General features: G+C 41.8%; 1 protein-coding gene across 6 annotated transcripts in view; it reads right to left on the bottom strand.

The window, feature by feature from the left end:
- LOC134644332 (regulator of G-protein signaling 6-like) overlaps positions 1-24,115 on the bottom strand; it is a 43,193-nt gene that overhangs the window by 7,853 nt on the left and 11,225 nt on the right. For all 6 annotated transcript variants that reach the window (XR_010096481.1, XR_010096483.1, XR_010096482.2 and 3 more), the window contains exons 3-10: positions 6,726-6,825; positions 4,561-4,611; positions 4,368-4,474; positions 2,957-3,008; positions 2,363-2,427; positions 1,113-1,189; positions 485-566; positions 29-103 (exon numbers count right to left, since the gene is read on the bottom strand). Coding sequence is in view for 3 of the 6 variants with exons in the window: in XM_063497298.1 (XP_063353368.1) it covers positions 29-103; positions 485-566; positions 1,113-1,189; positions 2,363-2,427; positions 2,957-3,008; positions 4,368-4,474; positions 4,561-4,611; positions 6,726-6,825 (609 nt within the window). In the remaining 3 variants the exon portion in view is untranslated. The remainder of the gene's footprint in view (positions 1-28; positions 104-484; positions 567-1,112; positions 1,190-2,362; positions 2,428-2,956; positions 3,009-4,367; positions 4,475-4,560; positions 4,612-6,725; positions 6,826-24,115) is intronic.

Genomic DNA, 24,115 nt, shown 5'->3' with positions numbered 1-24,115 from the left:
TTGGTGCCAGCTTGTCTCTTCCTCTCACCTTTTTTACCCTGTGTGGGTTCTTCTCTCTTCGGCACTTGCGGATGTCCATCTCTGTGGTGTTGACACAGCCTGGCTGTGGGAGGCAGCAGAAGACAAAGCATGTTTCTGGGTCAGATAAGACTGTTTCTCCAGCATGTATTGTCTACACTTGTGCTGCTCGCACAATACGGTGCTGGTGCTCTATTGAGCAACGCCACACTCACAAAAGACTCTTATGCAAATTGACTGGCACCAAATCTGATTGTGCTACCAACAACACAACATGGCTATCTGCTGGACAGCATGTGGAGCTAAATCTGCTCTTTGCAGTGTTTAAATGCTAAAACTTTCTACCTACAAAACATCCCTTGTTTTCTGTTCTTTTGTTGAATTAATTTCCATTTTTTAGTTGAACCATGTGACCCTCTTTTTCCTTTCTGCACTTTTTCTTTTCCTTATTTTGGCTGTAACTCACCACTGGCCGATGAACGTCCCAAAATGCCCTTTCCTGGCTGTCAAGGATCTTCCTCTCCGCCTTGTCCTTCTTCCTGTCAATCCTGAGAGCAGAGGAAACAGGTCTTTAAAATAAAACGCTCACAGCTCTGAAATATTAACCCTCTGAAGGTCCATACTTGCTCTCTGCTGCCGGCATATGTTAAAAACACAGACAGGCCAGACAAAAGAGCAAAGAAACTCAGGAGTGTAGGTCTTAACCTGTCTGCTCAGTTCACCAAGAGAGGCCTGGTGGGACCTAGCTCTTACATAACTGACATTTACCAGCCGGCATTTGCTTGTTGTCGTTACTCTCCAGATATATGAAGGCTTCTTTTTATATCCTCACGTTTACAGCCACAGAGCAGCAGCAACTAAATGATGCCAAGACTTTGATTTTCTATTTTAAAAGACAAGAAAGGACAGCTATTGTATGTCATTAACTGCAGGACTATCGCTGCACTTGCACATTTCAGCCACCAGGTGTCAGCCTTACAAAGACCACAAACACTGTGCAGGCAGCCAAAGCTCAGCATTCTCTAAACCTGATTGTATCAACATCTATCCTGTCACATTAGTGCTTAAGTTAGAAAATTGACTGATATACTCACTTGACTTGAGCCTCAGCCTGCATGAAGATAAATTCCCACTTCCTGGCGAAAGCCCTCTGCAGCCTGGCGAGGTTCTCCTGGAGGAGCCAATCAGGCACGGTGTAAGAGGAAGACTTAAGGAGTTTATCTTCAAGGGCTTGACTTTGATTTCAAGGCCCTTGGATTTTTCACTCTGATGCCTTCACTTTTATGACAAGATGCCGATACCACATGTAGTGTGAGTTTCACACAGGTATATTGTTTCAGTATACATCATTGATTTCATCTCCAGTAAACTGCAATGATTAAATGCATTCTCCACAGGGATAACTGTGGGAAAATGAGATGAGGTTTTCTCCACTCTTGCGCTTTATAATTAGGCACAGTAGATGCTTTCTCAAGACCTGACGTAAATGGGAATTAACTTGCATCAATAATTTTTTACATTTTATGAAATAAATTTCACTTTGCTTGGTTCTAAAACATTGATGATCACGTAGGCCCAACAGACCTAATTAATCAAGATATCCTGTGGTAATAAGAGAGGTGATAATGTGCTTTTTGTGGATTGTTTATCTCTCAGGTTTATTTATTACTATAACAATGATCACAAACAGTATTTACCTGTAGAAATTGCATTTTATTTGGTGCCTGTAAGTGAACATTGGGTTCCAAAAAGCTATTCAAACATTCATACAGTATGTGAGCTTGTTACGAAATCAGAGGGGAAAAAAACTACAGAAGCAGGCATGTTATCAGTGAAAGCAATGAGGCCTGAAGGCATAAAGTGACCTGAATAGGAGTGAAAGGAAGTCCACTGGACAATAGTTGCAGAGTCATTTAGAATATTAAAGTGTAGCGGATTGCTATTGTGTAATAACGAGATCAGCACTGCAGCAATACCCCTCCTGAGACTGTATCGATCTGCTGATGCAGGTATACCTAAAGATATTTTTATTTACATTTCGGGGCCGGTAAATGACTGCATTGTATTCCTCAAAGTGGTGTTCCTGGAAAAGAAATCTACCTTTCAGAATTTAATGTTGTTCTTCTTCATTTTTGTTGTTTGTTTTCCTTTTCTTATCGTCTTGTAAATACATTTTGGTATTTTAAAAGCCCAGAAGAGACTGCTTCAGCACTTTTTTGGTTTTTCAACAAAGTGAAGGAAAACAGGAAATCGAGAGCATCATCATACTATGGTTCATGCACAATGATGGAATTGAATTGGGAGCTTTCTGGCGATCGCTAAACCAAAATGACAGTTTACTTACAGCCTCGTAGTCAGCGAGCTCAAGCCTGGCTTTATTCTGCATTGTGCGCTTGCACAGGTAAATGGCTGCAAGGTGACAAAGAGAAAGAGTGAAACATATAAGCACTGTCATAACTACAATAAAACCACAACAACAACAAAAAGAATACTTGAAATGCACGGTGGGGGTTTTTTGTTTGCTTTTTTTTTTTTTTTTTAAACCAAGGCCACAGCTGTGTGAACTAATGCACATCCTGCCAGAGCAGGCAGGCAGGCCATGTGTTCTCTTTTGAAATACCAAACCTTGAGTAAATGCCATGCAGATAGCCAGAGATGCTATCAAATCAGTGACTGTCCCTTTATTTTGTTAAGCTAATTGTATCCCACAGGATTCTCCCTGGTGGTGTTAGGAGGGAAGGGGGTGGTGGTGGTGGCGGGGGTGGGGTTCCTCGGGGGCCAGATACATTACAGGGAATGACCCATGGATCAATACTCAGTGAGTGTCAGCCACAGAGCTACAGATGTCAGTTCTGGAGAAAAGGAGACAGCTGAAGGCATTAGGGAGATCTCACTGGTGGAGAAACAGGGAAAATTTGTCAGACAGCGTGTGACTCACCATAGTCTGTGTTCTCGGGCTCCCAACAGTTTGAAGGCCAGAAGTATGGAGACTGATGAAAGCAGGAAGAATAAAAAAAGAAAAGAAAAATATTTTGCTTATTTACACAAATAATCAGTTTTTTTTATCATCAAGTAAAAAAACAGCAAATACTTCCACCACCCCTGCCCCTTTTATGGATGAGTACTCTTTGTTTGATTGTGACCTTTGACCTCCATGCGCTCCAGGCAACGATCTGCAATGGCAATGGTAGCTGCAGTCTCTCTATCTATCTTAAAGTCTACTGCAAGTGATATTATGCATTCAAAGTTCATTCTCAAGTCCATTATTAATGGATCATTCACATCTATCATACGCTCTTAATAACAGGGCAAAATTAGAACTTATCATGGACATTTTTCATTCGCACTATTTGTCATAAAAGCAATTAGCTCGGGAGCAAAGGCCCGGCACTGATGAATGTGCTAGTTTGGATGTAATGAACAGAAAAGTTAACGTGCTCTCATTCAGCGGTGTCATTTGGATTCGGAGAGGAAGAAATTATGACAAATCAAAAGAAAGTCACCACTCTGTGCACAAAACTGTGAATTTGTGACAAACAGCAGAAGGCACATAATCAAATCTGGGTCTTCTCCTGGTGTAGTACATATTTAAAATGTCTTTTTTTTGTAGACTAGCAATTCAAAATTCCCCATGACACTATTTCTTGCAATGTAGGCTGGCCAGCGCATTTCAAATCCACTGTGGACTCTTTTCAGAGGTTCCGATGATGCGAGCCTGTTGCATCACGACAACATCAGAGGGAATATTTTTAGCCTCCGCTGAATAAGGAAGCGTGGCATTCGCTGCCCTCGCTGCACAGCCGCAATAATGGCTTTTAATCTTGAGCAATAGGTGAAGATAAATGCATCCAGCGGTAGACTGAGGAGGAGCCGAGGGACAGTTGGCAACAGCGAAAAGTGCAGAGCCAGCGTGTAGCCAGCTCAGCGCTTCCCATAGGGGAGCTTGCCTGGCGTAGCCTGCTTGCTGGATTAAGATGCTAATGGCCCAGTCACAGTAATGAGTCATAGCAGAGTCTGTAGCCATCAGACACATCTGTCAGTGTTCATGCTGCATAAGAAGAAGGAGAAAAGGAAAAAAAACAAAAAATAAAACCACCAGACTGACAAGCTGCATTACTGACCCATCGGCCCAGTTCTACAGGCCACCTCCTGCTCTGATGAAGCATCCAGCAGGGGTACACAGTATCGACCTTGGTGGGATGAGTAATAGGCTTAGGAGGGATTGCTCTCATTAGTATCACGCAATAAACACATCCCTCTGATAAACTGCCATCAGCTCATTATTCTATATTTAAAGGCCTTCTAACACATATCAAGGACAGTCCCAAGGTGGATTTTTTTTTTCGTACCTGAAAGCGATAAAGGGTTCCGTCATCTTTAAGTGTCAGAACGTGGTCAGAGATGGGGAAGACGTATCCATGGGCAGCGATCAAACTGCCCAGATGGATGGCTTCAGCTGGTGACATGAAAGAAAGCAGACACGTGAAACTGCCGTCGTCTTCGATTGGAAGCTCTGCTGTGCTTACATGTACTGACATTTACCTGGATCTTCTATGGAGAGGTTTTTCATCAGCCACTGAACAATGTCCGCCCCTGTTATTCACAGAAGGACACGGGTTAGAAGAGGCGTCACAATTCCAGCTCTGCAACAGTTTCAACAAAAGCCGCAATGTGGAAAACACAAATAAGCTTTGTGATTCACATCTCTTTGAAGCTGTGGGTCAAAGCTGTCAAAGCTGAATAGGTGTGTAAATATAACGTAAAGTAATCAGGTTAGCGGTTCGTTCTCTTTTCGCTCCTGGACGGCTCGTTTTTTGGGCCCGTCTTAGCACATAGCAGAGGCTGGAGAGAGAAACCGCGAGGCTGTCGGTCCTGGGGGAGCCATGTGAAGGAGTGACTCAGAAACAGCCTCGGGACGGGGAGCAACCCCCTCGTCCGTGAGGGGTGACTCACTTCATACACGGGCACACAGGAGTACAAACATAAATGAGTACAGTTTGTGGAGACAAAGAGAAAGAAGAGAGGAGCTTTTCTGTGATAGTTACAAGGGCAGCATGGCACCACGGGCAGTTTCCTCAATGGCCAAGGTCTTATTGGCAAAGACATCATCTGCCTCTAACAGTAGTAGCTGCAATTTAAATGAGCCCAAAAGGTTGTACTTTCTTCACTGACTGCCTGATTTCTGTTATCCCTCACACACAGATACACAACCGCTGAAAAAACAGATCCATTTAACCTGTATTATCTTACTTAACCAAAAAGGTGAAATTTCAGAGTGGCAGGTACACGTTGCTTCTGCCCTGACCACAGAAACTCACTCTGACGCCTGCCTTCATGTGCAAAACGCAAGAGGAGAAGGTGAGAGTCTGCTTTGTGTTCCTGCAAGGGATGTTTGACATTTGTGAATACTGCAATTACAAAAATATCAAATATTTTATGCAACTGTTCTTATATCTTAAATCTATGGTAGCGTCTAACGCTCTTCTAAAAAAGCAAAGCCAAAGTCCGCTAAATGAGGTCCAGCATAATCTCCACCAGGTAAAGCTGGCAAATATACAAGTCTGCAAGTCTGTGCAAAGTCATCTGGGGGCAATCTTGGAAGATTAGTCGAATTTTTCCAAGTGGATAGGGAGGAGTACTTTTGCTTGAAATGCCCCAACCCTAATCCCTAAGCCCACCTTTTCCTATGTTCTGTTTTTAGTCACTGATTGTGTTTAAGCTGAACAATCTGAAATCAGTTAACAGCAGCTAAAGTGTGCAGACACAGCTTTCAGTTAGACTGAACTAACGAGCGTTTACTTGTTTGTTTTTTTCAGTTGCTGATTTATGATTTTGTATAGATGGGGGGGCAATTTAGAGGAAAAGCCAACATAAAGTGTCTTAATAAGATGCTGGTCCACCATGTGCCACCAATAACAGCTTTATCGTACCTTAGGATTGATTCTAGGAGCCTCTTTCTACAGAAAGGATGGTACGGTATTCTTCCCTCATGTTGTGTCACACTAATGGTGGTGATAGAGTACTGACTAAAAGGTCGATCCAAATATCTCCCAACTCCCCAATATGGTGTCCCATCTGGTATCTGACAAAGTGGCGCGTGACTCACACACCAACCCCATTGTGCCTTGTGGTGGTGGACATTGTCGTCTGAGTCGGGATGGATAGTTATGTTTGATCATAGAATAAATCACTTGGGACAAGTTTGTACAGATTAGCAATGGGGGTCACACACATACACACACATTCTCGTTTTAATATCTTAGTGAGGACATCTAATTGACATAATGCTTTCCCTAGCCACTTACCCTAACTCTAACCATCAAAAATGAATGCCTAACCCTGACCCTTAGCCTAAATCTAACCATAACCTAAAAATAACCCTGACACTAAAACCACATCTTGAGTCTCAAAAACTCACGAGGACAGGCACCTTTGTCCTCATAAGTGACTGTTGGTCCCCACAAGTATAGTGAGATTCCAATTTTTGGTCCCCACAAAGAAGTCTAAACAGGCGCATGCACACACACACACACAGTATAGCAGAGCCAGCACTAACCTGTAAGCGTCAAGGGTTTAGCTTTTCCCTATAATCAATCACCAAAAAAAATGCAGTGTAGCAAAACCATAATATTTCTCCACTTGCTCCATTAGTTGGGTGTCTATGTGGATACACACACACACACATACCTTTGCACACAAATACTAACCTGATACCACACTTGGGATCTTGGAGAGGAAGCTTTTGACAGTCCGTATGGCTACACCTCCTGCTTTCTCATCTTGGATTCGTGTAACAATGTCTTCAATCTGTGGGGAGGCCAGATGGAGGTTTTCAATGAAATAGATTTTCTACAACAGCCAGCATTAACACAAAAAATAGAGTAACAGTTTGAAAGAAAATATGTTGGCTGCCTTTTGTTCTATTCCCTTCTTTTGTTCTACCAACATGATCTCACACTGCTTCAATAATGTAGGTCTTGGGAGGACAGTCTGTGACTGATAGTGTTCCACTGTGTGTTTTTGTATCAATGTATGCTTTTACTGCATTGGCAGTGTGTTTGGGCTCATTGTCATATTGCAAAATGAAGCCATTGCCAATTGGACACCAGATGGTACTGCATGGTGGAGTAGCATGCAAGTCTGATGGTATTTTTCTGCATTCATAATTCTATCAATTTTGACAAGATCTACAACATCACGGGCTGAATGCAGTCCCAAACCATGACAGAGCTTCCTGTCTGTTTTACAGATACTCCATGTCGTACTCTGCACATAGCGACAACCATTTGAACCAAGCATTTAAATTTGCCACTGATATTCAGTCCAGGCGTTGTCATACCTCAGCCAAATTAGTGAAATTCTGAGAAAGTCTGGCTTCTTGGAAACAAAGAGTAAAGAAAGGAGGCGTGCCTCCAGAGTTTTTTGCACTACTATAATTATAGTAATAAAAGGGACAGTAATCAAAACCAGTTTAAAAGTGGCAGCATGAATAAGTTAAAGCTTCACTTTGCAACTTGAGGGCAACATAACAAGTAGTAGTAGTAAACACATTATTATTGTTATTATCATTATTATTATTTGACAACCAGCCAAACACAAATACCATCTAATACCTGTTGGAGGGACTGATGCTGGAAAATGACCCGAGGTCAGTCTAATCCAAGTCCACGATCATGAATCATCACATGTGTAGATGTGTAGTTCTTACATTGAGATAAATTGGCACCCTGTGACATGTTCCACTCTATAAAGCTCAGACTTGCAAAACAGGGGAAGCCTGGACCAGAGGTTTGGTAGAATTCAAGTATTTATTGAAACATATGCAGGCACGATATTTGAATGGCAATATAAGCCCACGGTGATAAAACTTACAGCAGCAACAGCAGCATTATTCAGAGGTTTTGACCGGTTGAAAAAGGATGTCACAGCTATTCCTGGAGGTAGAGATAAACATCACACCTCCGACGCAGCTATACCCCCAAACACATCACATAACAGCCGCCTATAATTAGGAACGCTCGACAGCTCGACACAGCACATCATGCTGCTGCTCCACAGGGAGAACATATACAGAATCAAGCAAATAATCCAGTCCCTCTAACACACACTTAAAGAAACTGAAATGTACACTAAACTGTTCTTTTTGTCTGTCCATAATTTATAGGAACAGTCAGGTCATGTATTGAGCAGTAAGTGCTGTGGTGCCTGGTGGAGTCTCACTAGAATCCAAAAGAAGCTGATTTTGCACACTTAACTGGTTCATGAGCAACCAGCCAAATGTAGGTTGTTTAGATGGCTATTAAATTCTTTATGGCACTCTTAGCTTCTGTCTAGTAAGTAAACACACTCAAATGCTCACAGACATAATCATGCACACAGCTACTGTAAGAAAAAAGCTGATGAGGTGAATTCTGAGGGTCCAACTCGTAGGCATGATAACATTTTAACAAAACATTATGTTTTTCCCCTCATCCACAGCAAGCTACAGTGAGCCCCCCTCCTTATTCCACCCGGTTGCAACTGACTTCAAGTCATGGTGACAGGCACAAAGCATCATGCTGTGCTCTCAGTCATGGCATACTTATGATCCCCCTTTGTCTCTTCTCGCCACTGTTCATCCATCATTTAACATAGAGTAGTCTGAGGGGATGAGCTCCATATAACACTACATTTTTAGCCATGCCATCTGATTGTCAGAAATCACCAGTTTGTTTATTTATGAAATAATGACAACAACAACAACAACTGTGGGATTGCTTTTAATGTTTATGGCTACTGGAAGAGGAATCTCGCTGAATTTGGTCTCTGGAGTTTCTGCATAACAACTATTGTTTTTATATTTGTGGTTTTAAGTCAACTATTGGAGCAATCATTAGATTAACTGCTAAAGATAATCAACAGTAAGTTTGGTGGTCTCTTACCTTTTGAGTTTGCATGGCAAAGTTTCTTTTTTGAGTGCAGTTTATAAGATTAGGCTATATTTTGTCTCTTGTGCTAGCAAATGTCAACATGCTATAAATAATTTAATCATAAAAATGCACCTAACTGAAGGGAAAAACTAGTGTTGTGTCTACACATGACAGACAACTTTGCAAAGAGTTGGAGGTTTGAATTGTATGTCAAACATGCCAACAAAATGCCAAAGATAACACAATTTGACAGGCCTAATGAGCATTTTTGCACCACTAAAGTGATTTCCAAAGAGCTGTTAGCCAATAACTTGGCATATCTCAATATGGCATGCAGAGTGGCCTTAGAAAAACTGAAGAAATGAGACGTGGAGGACAAAGGAAAATGTGGTAGCCCTAAAAAATAATCTATAGCAGATGAACAGTATCTGCAAGTCATGCCCTTTAAAAATAAGAAAAAGAAATACAGCAAATACCTAAAAAGGACCTGAGAGATACATCTGACCCATAAGTTAATCCATCTACTGTTCACTGAAGCGTTATCGGAAACGGTCTCAGTGGAAGAGTGCCTGTCAAGAAGGCTTTCTTAAGAAAGGGAAATGGGGAGAAAAGGCTTTTACGCCAAATTACACAAGAATTAGACTGAAATTTGAAAAGTTTGGTTCAAATTGTCATTATTATGTACGGAGGAGGTCAGGGAGAGAGGTGAAACAGTCCAGATGCAAACAGCACTGATGCAGTGTGGGATCATCTTGACAAGAGAACAGAACAAAAGGCAGCAAACATCCAAAGAAGAGTTTTGAATGTCCTTCAAGAAACCTGGAGATCTGTTCCCGAAGACAATTTCAAGAAATTACAAGAAAGCTTTTTAAGAGAGTTCAGGATGTGAGAAAAATAAAGGTGGTCACACCAAATATTGACTCCGAAGCTCATTAGAATGATACAAACTCGGTGTTTATCTTATATACTGTATTTCCTTTTCTGTTTGCAAATGTACCAATACATTATTGACCCTTTTGCAGTTTTTCTAGCAAAATACAAAGAAATGTGGGGTGCCACAAGACTTTTGTAAAATTTATATTTGCAAAGTGATTAAATCTTTAATGGGATAACCAGATAGTAGATTTAATCTTCTCAGCTGTCCATCATCAGCTGAATTAAGGTGGCTGTGTACTTTGTATTTCACCTGTTTGTGAGATCAAATCCATTTCTTGACATTTTCTTAATTTAGCAGAATATCTTTACTAAGATTACCACCAAAACTTCAGAAACGTGCTCAGGAGTGTAAAGAGAAAGAAAACAAGCAGAGTTTCCCCACGGTGCTGCCTGCCTACTCAACCACTTTAAACAAGGTAATCATCCTCCCTGGCAAAGCTTTAAATGGATGGTTCATAAACATACGCCATAAATCTACAATATAAGATGCAGATGTATATGAATTAATATCATACATAATGCAGAGCACAGAGATGAGCGAAAGCATGACAACTGTGTGGCAAGACAATTACCAATCTCTCACCATAAGTATAAGAGAGTGTCTCGGCATAAATTATTGAACATCCACAATGGAGACTGACTGCTTCATCTCTGCTCATAAATCTCTCACAAAGGAGGAGGGAGAGATTAGAGGAGCTGCATCTGCTCTACGTTTAAACCTGCTTTTACCTACACGTGGGCCCAAACAGCACAATCAGGGCGCAGGGATTAGAAATGGGAAACATCACAATGCTGAAGAGAAAGTTTCTGCTCAAAGGAGCAGGAAAGAAAAACTTTGAAATCAACTCTGAAGGACTCCTCAAATCCACTGAGGCACAACAACACGTTAATTCCTTTTCTTTTCCTGTGATTACAGGCATTGGTTTGAGTATTTCTCCATAGACAGAACTCATTACCTCCCAGTAGCAGACAAGAAGCTCTTGGCACAGCTACAGAAAGTGCACATTGTATCTCCTTGATGCACAGGCTAATGGCGTTGCAGCGTGGTGTGGAGGGTTGTTTAGCACCGAACATTGCTGCTCGCGAGCGATAACAGCACTTTGTCCCTTGCCACCGAGCTCTATAAATGATTATCAAGAGAACACTATCTTGTGTATCCTGCCACCATATTGTATGTTTGCATTCGCAGCACGTGTGTGCGTGCACCTTTGTGCCAGTGTACGAACGTGTGTGTTTGTGCATGTTGTCACCTGTCCACCTTATCTTAAGGCAGGACCAGTAATTTGTATGGCAGCGGTAGCAGGGTAAAGATAAAGGGAGAAAGTGCGAAGGAGTTTGAGATGAAATATGACAAAGAAAACACAACAAGAACATCAGCTAAAAATAAATTTAAAAAATCCCATTTACTCCACATTATTTAAAGAATATGCTTAATGAAGTGACATAAAAGCGAATGGGAGCATCAGCGGCATAAATAACCATCATGTGAATGCAATATGTTGCTGGGCTTTTAATGGTGGAAACATTCATTTCTCCTACTAATTGAAAATCTGGGCCCAAAAATGGCCAGAGATGAAGCTATTTAAAACTGGCCCAGCCTTGAGAAATAAGACCGCCGCTCTTAAAAGATGGATCCGGCAGTAATAGTGCCATTAATGATTCAGCAGTCATCAGGAGACTCGGGCACATACTATGTCATTGTTGGAAGAGATTTGGGGGCAGTGAGGAAAATGACCGATGTCTAGGTGGTGGGCAAAGAAGAAAAATGTCAGATGATTCTGACATCAGTGTTAGGGTGTGTGACAATGAAACAGTGATGAAGCTTTGAAAAGTTTTCAGGTTTTCAAGTTTTTCCCTAAAGCAGCCCTGCTTTTGTCTTCTTTTGAGTATCCAAGCATTCATTTGTGTTTGGAGATGGCATTACATTCTCACTACAGAAGAAGATCTTGTGCATTTATGAGGATTATTTTAGATTATGAAAAAAGATATTTTAATCACCATCGTGTCATCATTATGTTTTTCTTTTATCCTAACAGAGTTTCCTTCAAAGCTGCTAATTTGCCATTGCCCCACAGCATACTGGTTGTTTTTTACTTCCAAGTCATTTGTCGTGTCCGTTCGGTTACTACGTTCACACTTTCTTTCGACACATTGTTCTGGATTGCGCTCTGCTGCTGTGTGCCTGCGCACTGCTTTAAACTTGAACTCTGTTCCTTCTCAGCAGATGGCTGCACTGACCCCTTTTCTGAATCATAGAACAGTGGCCTTCACGCTGCTTTCATTCCAACTGTGTTGTTATAAGCTCTGTATTTTGCAGTACCTACATTTCCAGACACTTGCAGGCTAGCAGGACACCACTGGCATATTAATGTGGCCTGTATCCTTCCATTTCATTTTACATATATAATCTCTGTTACCACTAACTTTTAGTATTTTGGACTTATAAGATTTAAAGTAAGATAAGTGTTTTAATACAAAATTATTTTCTAATATTTAACTTTTATTTCCTATATACTGGAGCTGAATTAGCTGCAGTATCAAATAATAACAATAAGCTCTGTTAGTTGCCAGTTACGACTAGTAGTTGTTAGCTTTATTAGTTAAACTGCTAATAAATGCTAACGATAACCAACCATTTAAGCCTGTGCTGAAGATTAAGCTGAGCATCAGAATGAGGGCAGCAGTTTATTTAAATAGATATGGTGTGATGTTGGCTGTTCTGAGATTTTCAGAAACTGACGATTTTGCTGTGCAACCATCTCAAGGGTTTGCAGATAGTGATGTGAAAAAGAGAAATTATTTGGTCCTCACCAAATAATTTCTCTTTTTCACACCACACCACTAATAGCAGTAACTATTACTTGTTACCAGAAGTTAGAGGAGAATGACCAGACTGCTTCCAGCTGAAGGATGGAAACAGTAAATCAAATATTCACTTACTATGACCAAGGTATGCAGAAGAGCATCTTCTGAATGCACAGCACACTGAATCTTGAAGCAAATGAGCTACAGCATTAGAAGACCACACCAGGTACTCCTGGTGTGAGCCACAATTTCCATGGGCTAACCAAAATGTGACAATGTAGATTGGAAAAGCGTTGCCTGGTCTAATGAATCTCAATTTCTGCTCTGACATTCAGCTGGTATGGTGACTCATCCTGCCTTTTATCATTGATTCGGGCTGGGGACGGTGTAATGGTACAGGGGATATTTTTTGGCACACTTTGGGCTCTTTCCTAATGAGAGTGTACCCATCTTGAGATGGCTGCTTCCAGTGAGATACTTTACCATGTCAGAAACCTCAAACTATCTCAAACTGGTTTCTTGAACATGACAATAAGTTCCCTGTACTCAAGTAGCCTCCATAGCTACCAGATCTAAATCCAGTGGAGCACTTTTGGGATGTGGTGGAACAGGAAGTTAGCATCACGGATGTGCAGCCAACAAATCTGCAATAACTCTCTGATATTATCACCGTAATATGGACCAAAATCTCTGAAGAGGTTTCCAGCACCTTGTTGAATCTATTCTAAAACAATGAGGGCATCTATGGGACCAGCTCAGTACTAGCAAGATGTACCTAATATTGGCTGGTTGAGTAGAGTTGAGTTGCTCTCATATGAATAAAGAACACAATTTAAACATGTATATAAGCACATATATACTGCAAAACAATTGCAACATTCTTCATTAAATCAATGTTCACATCCACAACTTGGTGGAGGACATGTTGCTAAATAACTTAGACTGTCATACAATACTCCTCAGAGTGCCACTTTGACCTCTGCGCCAAACTGGGTGCATAATTAAGCGAGTTCCAGCTGGTGTGCGGTGCCCTGGGGAACGAGGTGAGAATAAAGCCTGCTGGAGAGAGAAGACGCCCCTTCTCTTTCCCATGGAAAAGCCCTGCCAGCCAATTGTGATGGCTGGAAACTTGGATGGTTTTAGAGATGTGTTAATGAATCACATTTGAGTGAACTCCCTCACACACTGACACATAGCCGTGCGCAGTCATGTGGACAGGAAAGACACCAAATCACCTGCTACGTCTGGTATTGCAATTCACTGAGGCGTCGGCGGCCCGAAACAGACATATTCAGCGATCCATTTCTTCTCTAAATTGCCATCTCCATGGGAATGCCCTGCAGAAAAAGCCATTTCTTTTCTGCAATAAACAACTGTTTTCCCATCAGGTCCTGCAGCTGAAAAAAAAAATAGCTTTTTACACCCTAGTGAAGCCATTTTCACTTTTGCCAGCGCCTTTCATACGTAATTCCTGTAATCATTAGCGATAATGGATCATAAATGCACTAAAGTTAATTGCTAAACACGGAGAAAATGAATCCTATTCACTCAAATCTGCACTCTTGGTAACATCATTTCATGAAAGCCTGCTGAACGTCCTGTGTTCACGTCCGTGGATCAGTGAAACGATCTGTGAACCTGTCACTAATCAATTAGTTTTTAGTGATTTTTAAAAAAATATTTACATTTTCTCCATGTAAACACAACCTGCCCCTTCAGGGGAATTATTTGCTCCAGCTGGGTGGATTCATTTGCAATCTGAAAATGTAACAAACATTAAAAGTTTCTTGAGCTCCTGTCAAGGGGAAGTACCGAGGTATAGGGCTGTATGGAAAGTCCAATTAGCCAGTACTGGGTTGCCCATACAGCCGGATGCTCTTCAGGGAAACTGATGAGATCCAGAAGTGTGTAACTGTGATGCCTAGCTTCACTTTAAACCAGTCAGACCCATGTGCTGGAACAGAAAGTGTTGATGAGGATGTTAGCTGCTTGTTTGGGCCGGTCGAGGATCCCTTATGGAAACTGGCGTACGTTTCTATGGCAACACTGGTGTCAAGAGGAGCAGAGCAATTAAAAGTTTGTCAAGTTAAGCTCGAGTGCTGGGCAGCATGCCAGCCTGACTAAATTACAATTACAGATCCACTTCTTTGCACAAGAGGGATAATCTTGTTGTCAAATCATTCTTTTACATTTTTGTGTTTTCTTTTTTTTTTTAAATAGGAATTAATAAGCTCCTTTTTTGTTCTCCAACATCAGATGAGATGCTTACAAATCAAAGCTTTGGGGCTGTGAGCAAACTGCAAATGCAAAGACGGCTAGGCTAAGACAGCCTATAGTCAGGCGAGCGTAAGCCTGCCCACAAAACAGTGACTCATCAGGTCACCTTTCTGTTGATGAGACTCAAGGAGGACAGAAAAAGATCATCTCCCCTCTTGTAAATGTCTGTTGTTAGATACTCCATGGGTTGCTAAGGGCTCGAGTGCAGTGGGGGGGAAAAAAGGAGTCTGCTGCTGCTCTGAACAGATTGTCCTCTCTAAAAACAAAGTGCACTGCACAGATACAGGGTTCTACTTTTAAAACAAAAACTGCCTCAAATGAAGGACAACAACAGCCTCGAATTGGACTAGCTGCTTTCTCAGGCTTGCTCATATTCTGCTGTGTATGAGATCAGACATGTCAGAAATGAGCAACAGCCACAGGACCAGTGGGGCAAAGGTAATTTTCCCTACTGGGAGTGAACTGTGTAATACCTGCAGTTCATTCCTTTGCGAGATTTACCTCAGAGATCACTTGCTCATGGCAATTTAAATGCAGGGATGCAACTTTGAATGCAAACACCTCTAACAGCACCTGCATTTTAAACGAGGGACTCTGTGTATGTCAATGTGGGAGCAGTAGAGGAGAATATCTCTGGTCTCTAGTCTCTAATTGAGACAGAAAAGCAATACAGGGCTGTGGCATGTGAGAAATGAAAATGAGAGACGGAGAGGGGGGTGGTATGATGCAAACAAATGCAGAGAAAGCTAACAGCCTGCGCCACACAGAAAGCATCTGCGACTGTCTCCCTGACTGCCAGTTTCAAAGATCTGTGAAGAGAGGGTTTTCTGTCATTTAGCAGCTTTTGGTTTCTTCGTGCACTTGCTGCCGTAGTTTCTCAGTCACCGGAGTCTAAGGCTTGCCTCCACGTCACAGAGTGTTCACTGTAAAAGCGGAGATGAAAAGGGTATGAAAATGTCGGATGAATGCTGCGCTATTCTAAGGATGCTCAGCGATTAAAGCACCTGGGAGTGGAGGGGCTCAGGTCTGGTGTGTATGTGAGACAGAGGTGGTGCTGAATTCAAGCTCTCTTTGAATCGCTCTCATCTTCTTGATCAATATATCCTCAGTTCATCTTCAGATTTGGGGCACTGCAACTGTGTAATAATGTCCGCATGTAATTTGATTGAGGTAGATAAAGGTTATCTTACCATCTCTCTATATTTCATGTTGTCACTGCCCCCTGACATGCCACTCTTTGAGTCCTCAGTCCCATTCCTTAAGTCCTGGTGGGAATTGGGTTAATAGGAAAAGGATGAGGCATGCCCAGGTTGGCCTTGTCCCTCAGTGGACACACAGGTCTGCTCTTGATGTGTGAGACACAGGAGACTTTGCAATGCAAAGCTTTCTCAGGAGGAAACCAGAGGCCGCGAGGGGTGCCTTGATGACATGTTTTAGCTTTAGAAGTTGAAAACAGTGGGGCGAGTAATTATTTGATCCCGTGCTGAATTTAAAGGTTTGTTCTCACTTACAAATGGAGAGAGACAGAATATCAACTATAGATTTAGAAAAAACACATTACATAAAATGTATAAATTGCATCGCATGTTATTGAGTGAAATAAATATTTGATCCCCAAGCAAAACATTACTTAGTACTTGATGGAGAAATCCATATTTGCGAACACAGCAGTAAAAAGTTTTTTAAAGTTGGTCACCAGGTTTGCACATAACTGAGGAGGGATTTTGGTCCACTCCTCTCTACAGAAACTCTCTAAATCTTTTAAATCTCAAAATCAACTTGAAGCTTTAACTCCCTCCACAGGTTTTCTGTAATGTGCTTCCCCTTTCCATTTTACCTTGGCGGTATGTTTTGGATCATTGTCATGCTGGAAGACTCATCTTCAGTGTTCTGGCTGAGGAAGGGAGGTTGGCGTCCAAGATTTTTATGGATTTAATGTTTCCATGCTTGACTGTAGGGATGGTGTTCTTTGTGTCATACTCAGCATTTCTCTTCCTCCAAACATGGTGGGTCGAGTTGATGCCAAAGAGCTTGATTTTTCATCTCTGGTGTGATCTGACAACAGCACTTCTCCCAAGCCTTCTTTGACTCATTTAGATGTTCAGTGGCAAACCTATGATGGGCCTGTACATGTCCCTTCTTGAACAGGGGGCCTGCAAGAATTTAATCCATGGTCTTGCTCGCAGTGGTGGAGAGGCTGGAATGGAAGAAACTGATTTGGTGGACAGGTGTGTTATGTATATCCAAAAGCTGAGAATAGGAACACCTGCGGTTGGTTGGTTGGTTGGTTGGTGGGTTGGTTGGTTGCTTGATTGGTTGTTTGATTGGTTGCTTGCTTGACTGGTTGATTGATTGATTGATTGATTGATTGATTGATTGATTGATTGATTGATTGATTGATTGGTATGTTGCTTGGCTGGTTGCTTGATTGGTTGGTTGCTTGGTTGGTTGGTTGGTTGGTTGGTTGATTGATTGATTGATTGATTGATTGATTGGTTGGTATGTTGCTTGGCTGGTTGCTTGATTGGTTGGTTGCTTGGTTGGTTGCTTGATTGGTTGGTTGTTTGATTGGTTGCTTGCTTGACTGGTTGATTGATTGATTGATTGATTGATTGATTGATTGATTGATATGTTGCTTGGCTGGTTGCTTGATTGGTTGGTTGCTTGGTTGGTTGGTTGGTTGGTTGGTTGATTGATTGATTGATTGATTGATTGATTGGTTGGTATGTTGCTCGGCTGGTTGCTTGATTGGTTGGTTGGTTGGTTGGTTGGTTGGTTGGTTGGTTGGTTGATTGATTGATTGATTGATTGATTGATTGATTGGTTGGTATGTTGCTTCGCTGGTTGCTTGATTGGTTGGTTGCTTGGCTGGTTGCTTGATTGGTTGGTTGCTTGGTTGGTTGGTTGGTTGGTTGGTTGATTGATTGATTGATTGATTGGTTGGTATGTTGCTCGGCTGGTTGCTTGATTGGTTGGTTGCTTGGTTGGTTGGTTGGTTGGTTGGTTGGTTGGTTGATTGATTGATTGATTGATTGATTGATTGATTGATTGATTGATTGATTGGTTGGTATGTTGCTTGGCTGGTTGCTTGATTGGTTGGTTGCTTGGTTGGTTGCTTGATTGGTTGGTTGGTTGGTTGGTTGGTTGGTTGGTTGGTTGGTTGGTTGATTGATTGGTTGGTATGTTGCTTGGTTGGTTGCTTGATTGGTTGGTTGGTTGGTTAGTTGCTTGCTTGATTGGTTGTTTGATTGGTTGCTTGCTTGACTGGTTGGTTGGTTGGTCGGTTGGTTGATTGATTGATTGATTGGTTGGTATGTTGCTTGGTTGGTTGCTTGGTTGGTTGGTTGTTTGATTGATTGATTGATTGATTGATTGGTTGGTATGTTGCTTGGCTGGTTGCTCGATTGGTTGGTTGGTTGCTTGCTTGATTGATTGATTATATGAGCCACTGGGGCATACAGGGAGATCAAAATCTTATTTCAGTCAACTGCATGCAAACTAATTTGTAACTTTTAAGTGGTGTGTGTGGTTTTTAAAAATATAATGTTGGTTGATATTCTGTCTCTCTCCAGTAAAATGAAACTGCCATTAAACTTACAGATGAGCAAACTTACAAATTCATTAGGGAGTCAGTGATTTCCCCAATGAATCTCCTCCTTACTCGTAATATTTACTCTGGATTCCTTCTTTAGAAGTTGGAAGTAACACAGACTTGTTCCATGTTCCTTTTTCAAAGTGATAATTTGATATTTGATTGACCTGCAACAGAAAAGACATGGAGCCAGCTCCCTGGGGCTTTAGTTGAGATTACATAGTGTTCTTTAGTAACAGTATAATAATAAAAGTCGACTCTCTGAACTCGATCCAAATCCATCTCATCCACATGCGCATCTATCCAATTCACAAACGCACTCACGCCTACACCATCCGTACATATTCTGTATTAGCCTATCACCAGTAAACTGTTGAATCAGTGATGCATGCATGTGCATTTGGCATATAGCAACACTTCACAGCCAAATGATGTATCACATCTTAATCAGCTTAGCCAAGTTTTGATCCAAAGGATTTTTTTTTCCCCCTTTCTCGTTTCATGTCATAATTCTATAATGCCATCTGCTCGACTGCTCCACATTCCTTCCCTCCAGGGACACACAGTATGGCTCAGTCCTCCACACGTTTTATACCTCGGCTCATAATGATGCTGTTTTTCATCTCTGTTCCTTTTGAATTCCTATGTTTATAAGAAATTCTCCTGAAAGAGAGGCCCTTGACCTCTAAAGATGTACAGATTTTTTTTTTTTGACATGCCAGCTGTATAGGAGATGCTCTTTACAACAGCACTTTGTTTTATTAAGCGCCCTCCCCTACCTGCCCTTCCATTTTTCCTCATTGTCTACTGTCATCCACACATTTTTTGCCTCTCTTCATGCATAAGGATCCTGATGGATTTTTAGAGGCAAAGGATGTCACAGTGACAACAGAGGGACGAATTGAAAAAGGACCATAAGGGAAAGAGAAGGTGTTGTGGAACACAGTGGAGGCGGAAATGCACTTTAGAACCCACACAGATGCTCAGACACTCACACAAGGCCATCCTGCTATCAGACAGCACATTCACCAGCAGTTTTATTTGTAATATCATCCAACATTAGGCCATTTTTCTTAGAGGAGTATTTCAAGTTTGCCGAAGAGCTATGAAAACAACTCGACTCTCGCTGGCAATAAAGCCTTGTTACCTCCAACTTGCAGCTACAGGTAATGAAATCCAGGCAGCTGGGCGGACACGTGGTGATAAAATCTCATCTCGCAGTGCCGTGGGGCATCAAGCGGCGGTGTACACTCGTAATGTTCTTTGCTGCACTCAGTCCCTGAGGGCATACCTCCTCTTCCTGATAGGGAGCTGCTGCAGAGATGTTCACAGTTCTGGCCTTTGTCACCCTGTCATCCTCGCTCTTACACACCACTCGTCCAATTGTCATCCACTAATGACTTTTAATGAAACTACATGAGTCCTGAGGAAGCTCGCACAACTGCATTGCAGGCAAAAAAGGATATGTCACAGAGCTATGTTGGCTAATTGACTGAATAATGAAATCAATAGATAGTAAAACACAGAAGCTCCAGTAGATGTCTTTTATAGCATCAAATCTTTACTTACTGCTCATCGATTGTCTATAACGTCAACAGACCACCTTTACTGCTAACCAAAGCATTAATAGGAAGCAACCAAATTTTCTCATAAATCTTTTATTGTTTCACCCCAGGCGAGCCAAAAATGAACCATCTATTACGCCTGCAAAGCTAGAACTTGCAACCTTACCGTCACAGCCCCCTTGAATTATTGAATAGGCTTCTTAAGAAGGGACTAGGCATGCTTTGTGATCTAAAATCCTCTCAACATATTTCAAAATGAAGAGTGGTGTCCGTTTGAGTGTTTTTTCCCCCCACTGCACGCTATCTGCTTGTGACAGCAGGCTGTAATGCTGAGAAGGATTGTGGAAGGATTGCTCTGCCACACTTGCTTTGGAGGACATCAGAATTGTCTTACTATTTCCTAGACAGTGTTAGATCATGAAGGTTCTTCTTTGACCAGGCCTTAGGGTATTAGCAGCTCTGTAGTGCAATGGCTTCCACATTCACCTAACAAGCGTAAGATCCCCGGTTTGATCCTGAGAGGAGGCACAAATCCCTTCGGGGGTTGCGTCGGGGAAGGGCACCCAGCATAAAAATCTGCCAATCTGCAAACATGTGGAGTCACCTGTTGTGGTAACCTCTTGTGAATAAGGGAGCAGCTTAAAGTAACTTCATGCTGTAATCAGCTATGAATTATTTTTACTGAAAAAAAAAATGTTAAAAAGAGAAAAGAAAGTATCAGTTTGAAAAAGAGCAAATGCATCCTATTATGAACGCCAAAACTACTGATGTTTGTTTAAAAAAAATGGACCCAGTCACCTTTGAATGTCAGTTTCATTGGGTGTAAACATGTCAGGCATTGTGCAGTAATGTACTGGTGAGTACTGAATTTGTAGTTCAGCACCAGTAGTTGCATTTGAAAAGATTTATCACAGGAGCAAAAGAGAGTTTAGCATCTTTATCTTACAGGCGAATGATTGGGTGGGTGAGGGGTCTTTCTCCTCCACCTGTTTTCTTCTTTTTCTTAAGATCTGTTAGTCTTTTTCTTTCATTTCTTTTTCCCATATCAACTCTGATGTTTAAACTTTAACCATCGTCATTTCCATGGAAACACCTTGGAGAGGTGCGCCTTTTCTTTTTTGGACACTATTCTTTCAGGCTTTCTCTTATTATATTTATTTATTTATTTATTGCCTCAAACTTATATACATATAAAACAGATTAAAGACTATACAGAAGAAACCGGAAACACTGTTTTACCTCTTCCAGCTTGTATTAGTCCACTTATGTCCACTAATCAAAGTACAAGTGATTCATGTTGCATGTGAACACAGCCTCTTCTGCATACAGTCCTGCTGTTCTCTCTGTGCCACCATGCACAGGCTGCAAAAAAAAAAAAACAACACTCTCCAAAGCTTATTTTATCTTTCTTCTATATTGTGTTATAGGCTCAGCTATGCCCAAAAGGAAAACAAATCTTTTGAATGAAGCCTCTCTCTGGCTGCGTTCCCGTGCCTCCACAAACTCTCGCCAAGAACTCTTCTGCATATCTTAGAGGAGATAAATTATGCAGTTGGTGATAACGATGCACACTGTTAGACAAGGCATTCATAGGTTTGTTGTCAACTATGCACGCAAAAACAGATGGAAGGAGTTGAATAAAGCTGATCTACAACAGATTGCAACCATTTCTTAAAACTATATCTGTTTTTCTTATGTTCACGCTTGGCTTGTCATTGTGTGAAGTAAGCATGGATTAGTAGACTCTCCATTTTTTTTCAAGTCACTGTGATTCCTCCACTGTAGCTGTTAGAAATGACAAACACGTCACCTGAACCGCATAAGGCAGGGGTGGGGGAACTCCAGGCCTCGAGGGCCGGTGTTCTGCAGGTTTTAGATGTGTCCTTGATCCAGCACAGCTGATTTAAATGGCTGAATTACCTCCTCAACAAGTCTTGAAGTTCTCCAGAGGCCTGGTAATGAACTAGTGATTTGATTCAGGTGCGTTGACCCAGGGTGATATCTAAAATCTTGCAGGACACCGGCCCTTGAGGTCTGGAGGCAGTGCTGTGAGTAGACGGCAATGATATTTTTATGATTAGGAAAAAGCCTCTGAACGTCCAGCCACTGCGATGAAGCCAGACTGCATGATTTAAAGTACATTGCTATGTTCTTAGCTGCCCTGAGAGTAATTCTTACAGCATTGTGGGACTGATTGTTTTGGGAGAACATTAACGTCACAGCAAAACCAACAGCGGCCGACAGCTCTTTTTGTGGAAAATAAATCCACACATTTATCAATACACGTTTTCTGCCTTCCACCAGCTGCACTTCCGAAATGTGGGAGTAACCACGTTAGATTCCTCTTGTGATGCCACCCTACTCCACCATTATCACCGCCTTTGTCCCTCATGCCCCGAGCCTGATCGATTCTGATGATTATGACGAGCTTAAAAGCTTCGGCACTCCCTTCCTCTCTTTTCTGCTAATAAAGACCAATCTCCAACTAAAGCAAATGCCGCGGTGTCAAATTAAAGGCTGGATGCCGGAGTGTCTAAATGAATTAAGCTCACACTGCATCCAAGTAACTGGTTGTAAAGGAAGGCGTGAAGCAGATCAAAACAACTACTTTTAAAAACCCTGAAAGATCAAAGTTTAAGAGCAGGTTTAACTTTCACCCAAGCCTCAGATCCAGGTTTATTTTCCCTCCTCTCACTTAGTTTGATGAAAGTAATCACAGCTTTTTTTTAAGCACCGGGGCCTCTGCTGTATAAGTTATTGACAGAACAATTGGAGTGGAAATAGGAGTCAGCACACAGCAAGGTCTCCCGCAAGGACATTTCTATTATTTTCGAGCTGAAAAAAGGAAACAAGGAGAAATGTGCCAGTGATTATCTAACTCGTGCACATAATGGAAACTTGTACAGCCTTCCTAATGTCACAGATTCAGTTTGAAATCCCCCCACGTACCGCAGGACAAGATAGTCGCTTTTGACAAATGGGTTATTTAGACCTTTATGACTCTGGCGGCAACTGCAACGGACAGATGTGCAAGGACATCTCAGTCGTTTGGCCAATTAATTTTTAAGTGATGGGGAAGTGTCGTGACAGTGCACAGCTCAACACAGGCATCCCAAGAGGCAAAGTTACTGAATTGGGGAGGTCTAAAGTGAACCCAAGTAGAGGGGAATGTGTTTTGGGGGTGCAGGTCCCTGCTCTGGAACAGAACTAAATGGTCTGGTCCGACCTCCAAGCCATGTTTAGTCAGACGAGCTAGCCAGGGTAATTAACACTCGGGGCATGGGTGACTCATCCCTGCTTCAGCCTTTACCCAGAGACAATTACACAGAGTCACACCACTCTACCAACTGACACTCCATCATTACCTGCGAATCAGCAGAACACAGATGATACTCGCCGTCTGTCTCTCGCTCATCTGAGTCAGAGCTTTTATTCTGAGCAACGCGTCTCTCTATCGACCCATCAGATGTGTCTGTAAACAATATAAATGGGTGTGCAGATGGTGCCACAATTGGAGTACATTTGTATGGTTGCTCAAAGTGCTGTCGATCGGTATATGTCAAAGTCGTAATTGTGCGGCAGGCTGAAAGGTGCCGTATTGTGCTCGTCTTTGTCAGAAGTAATTAACGGCCATTTGAAAGATGTGCCTTCTTTTGTTGTTTTTCATTCTTTGAGCGCTTCTTTTAAGAGTCTGAGCAGAGAAAGAGGCGTCTAATGAAGCATTCAGTGAAATGGCACATGCAGCGAGCTTCGTTTTTTTCCATCAGGGAGCCGTACTTCATCAGCTTGATTCAGCATATTGAGGACATATTCATCACTTGCCGATCCACCGGCACAAGGATTAAATACACCATCAGTGGAAAAGAAAAACTGTCTGCAGTGATAAAATCCTCATTCTTCTTTGATGAGACGTGAAAATGGGACAAGATGGTGCATGGAGCAGTTCTAGAGAAGATCTCACTGGGTTTAAAGAAAAAGTCAGGTGACAGTTACAGCTGAAATTGAAACATGAA

The sequence above is a fragment of the Pelmatolapia mariae genome, linkage group LG16_19, assembly GCF_036321145.2.
Source record: "Pelmatolapia mariae isolate MD_Pm_ZW linkage group LG16_19, Pm_UMD_F_2, whole genome shotgun sequence".
Classification (NCBI taxonomy): Eukaryota; Metazoa; Chordata; class Actinopteri; order Cichliformes; family Cichlidae; genus Pelmatolapia; species Pelmatolapia mariae.
This window is presented reverse-complemented; position numbering and strand designations above follow the sequence as displayed.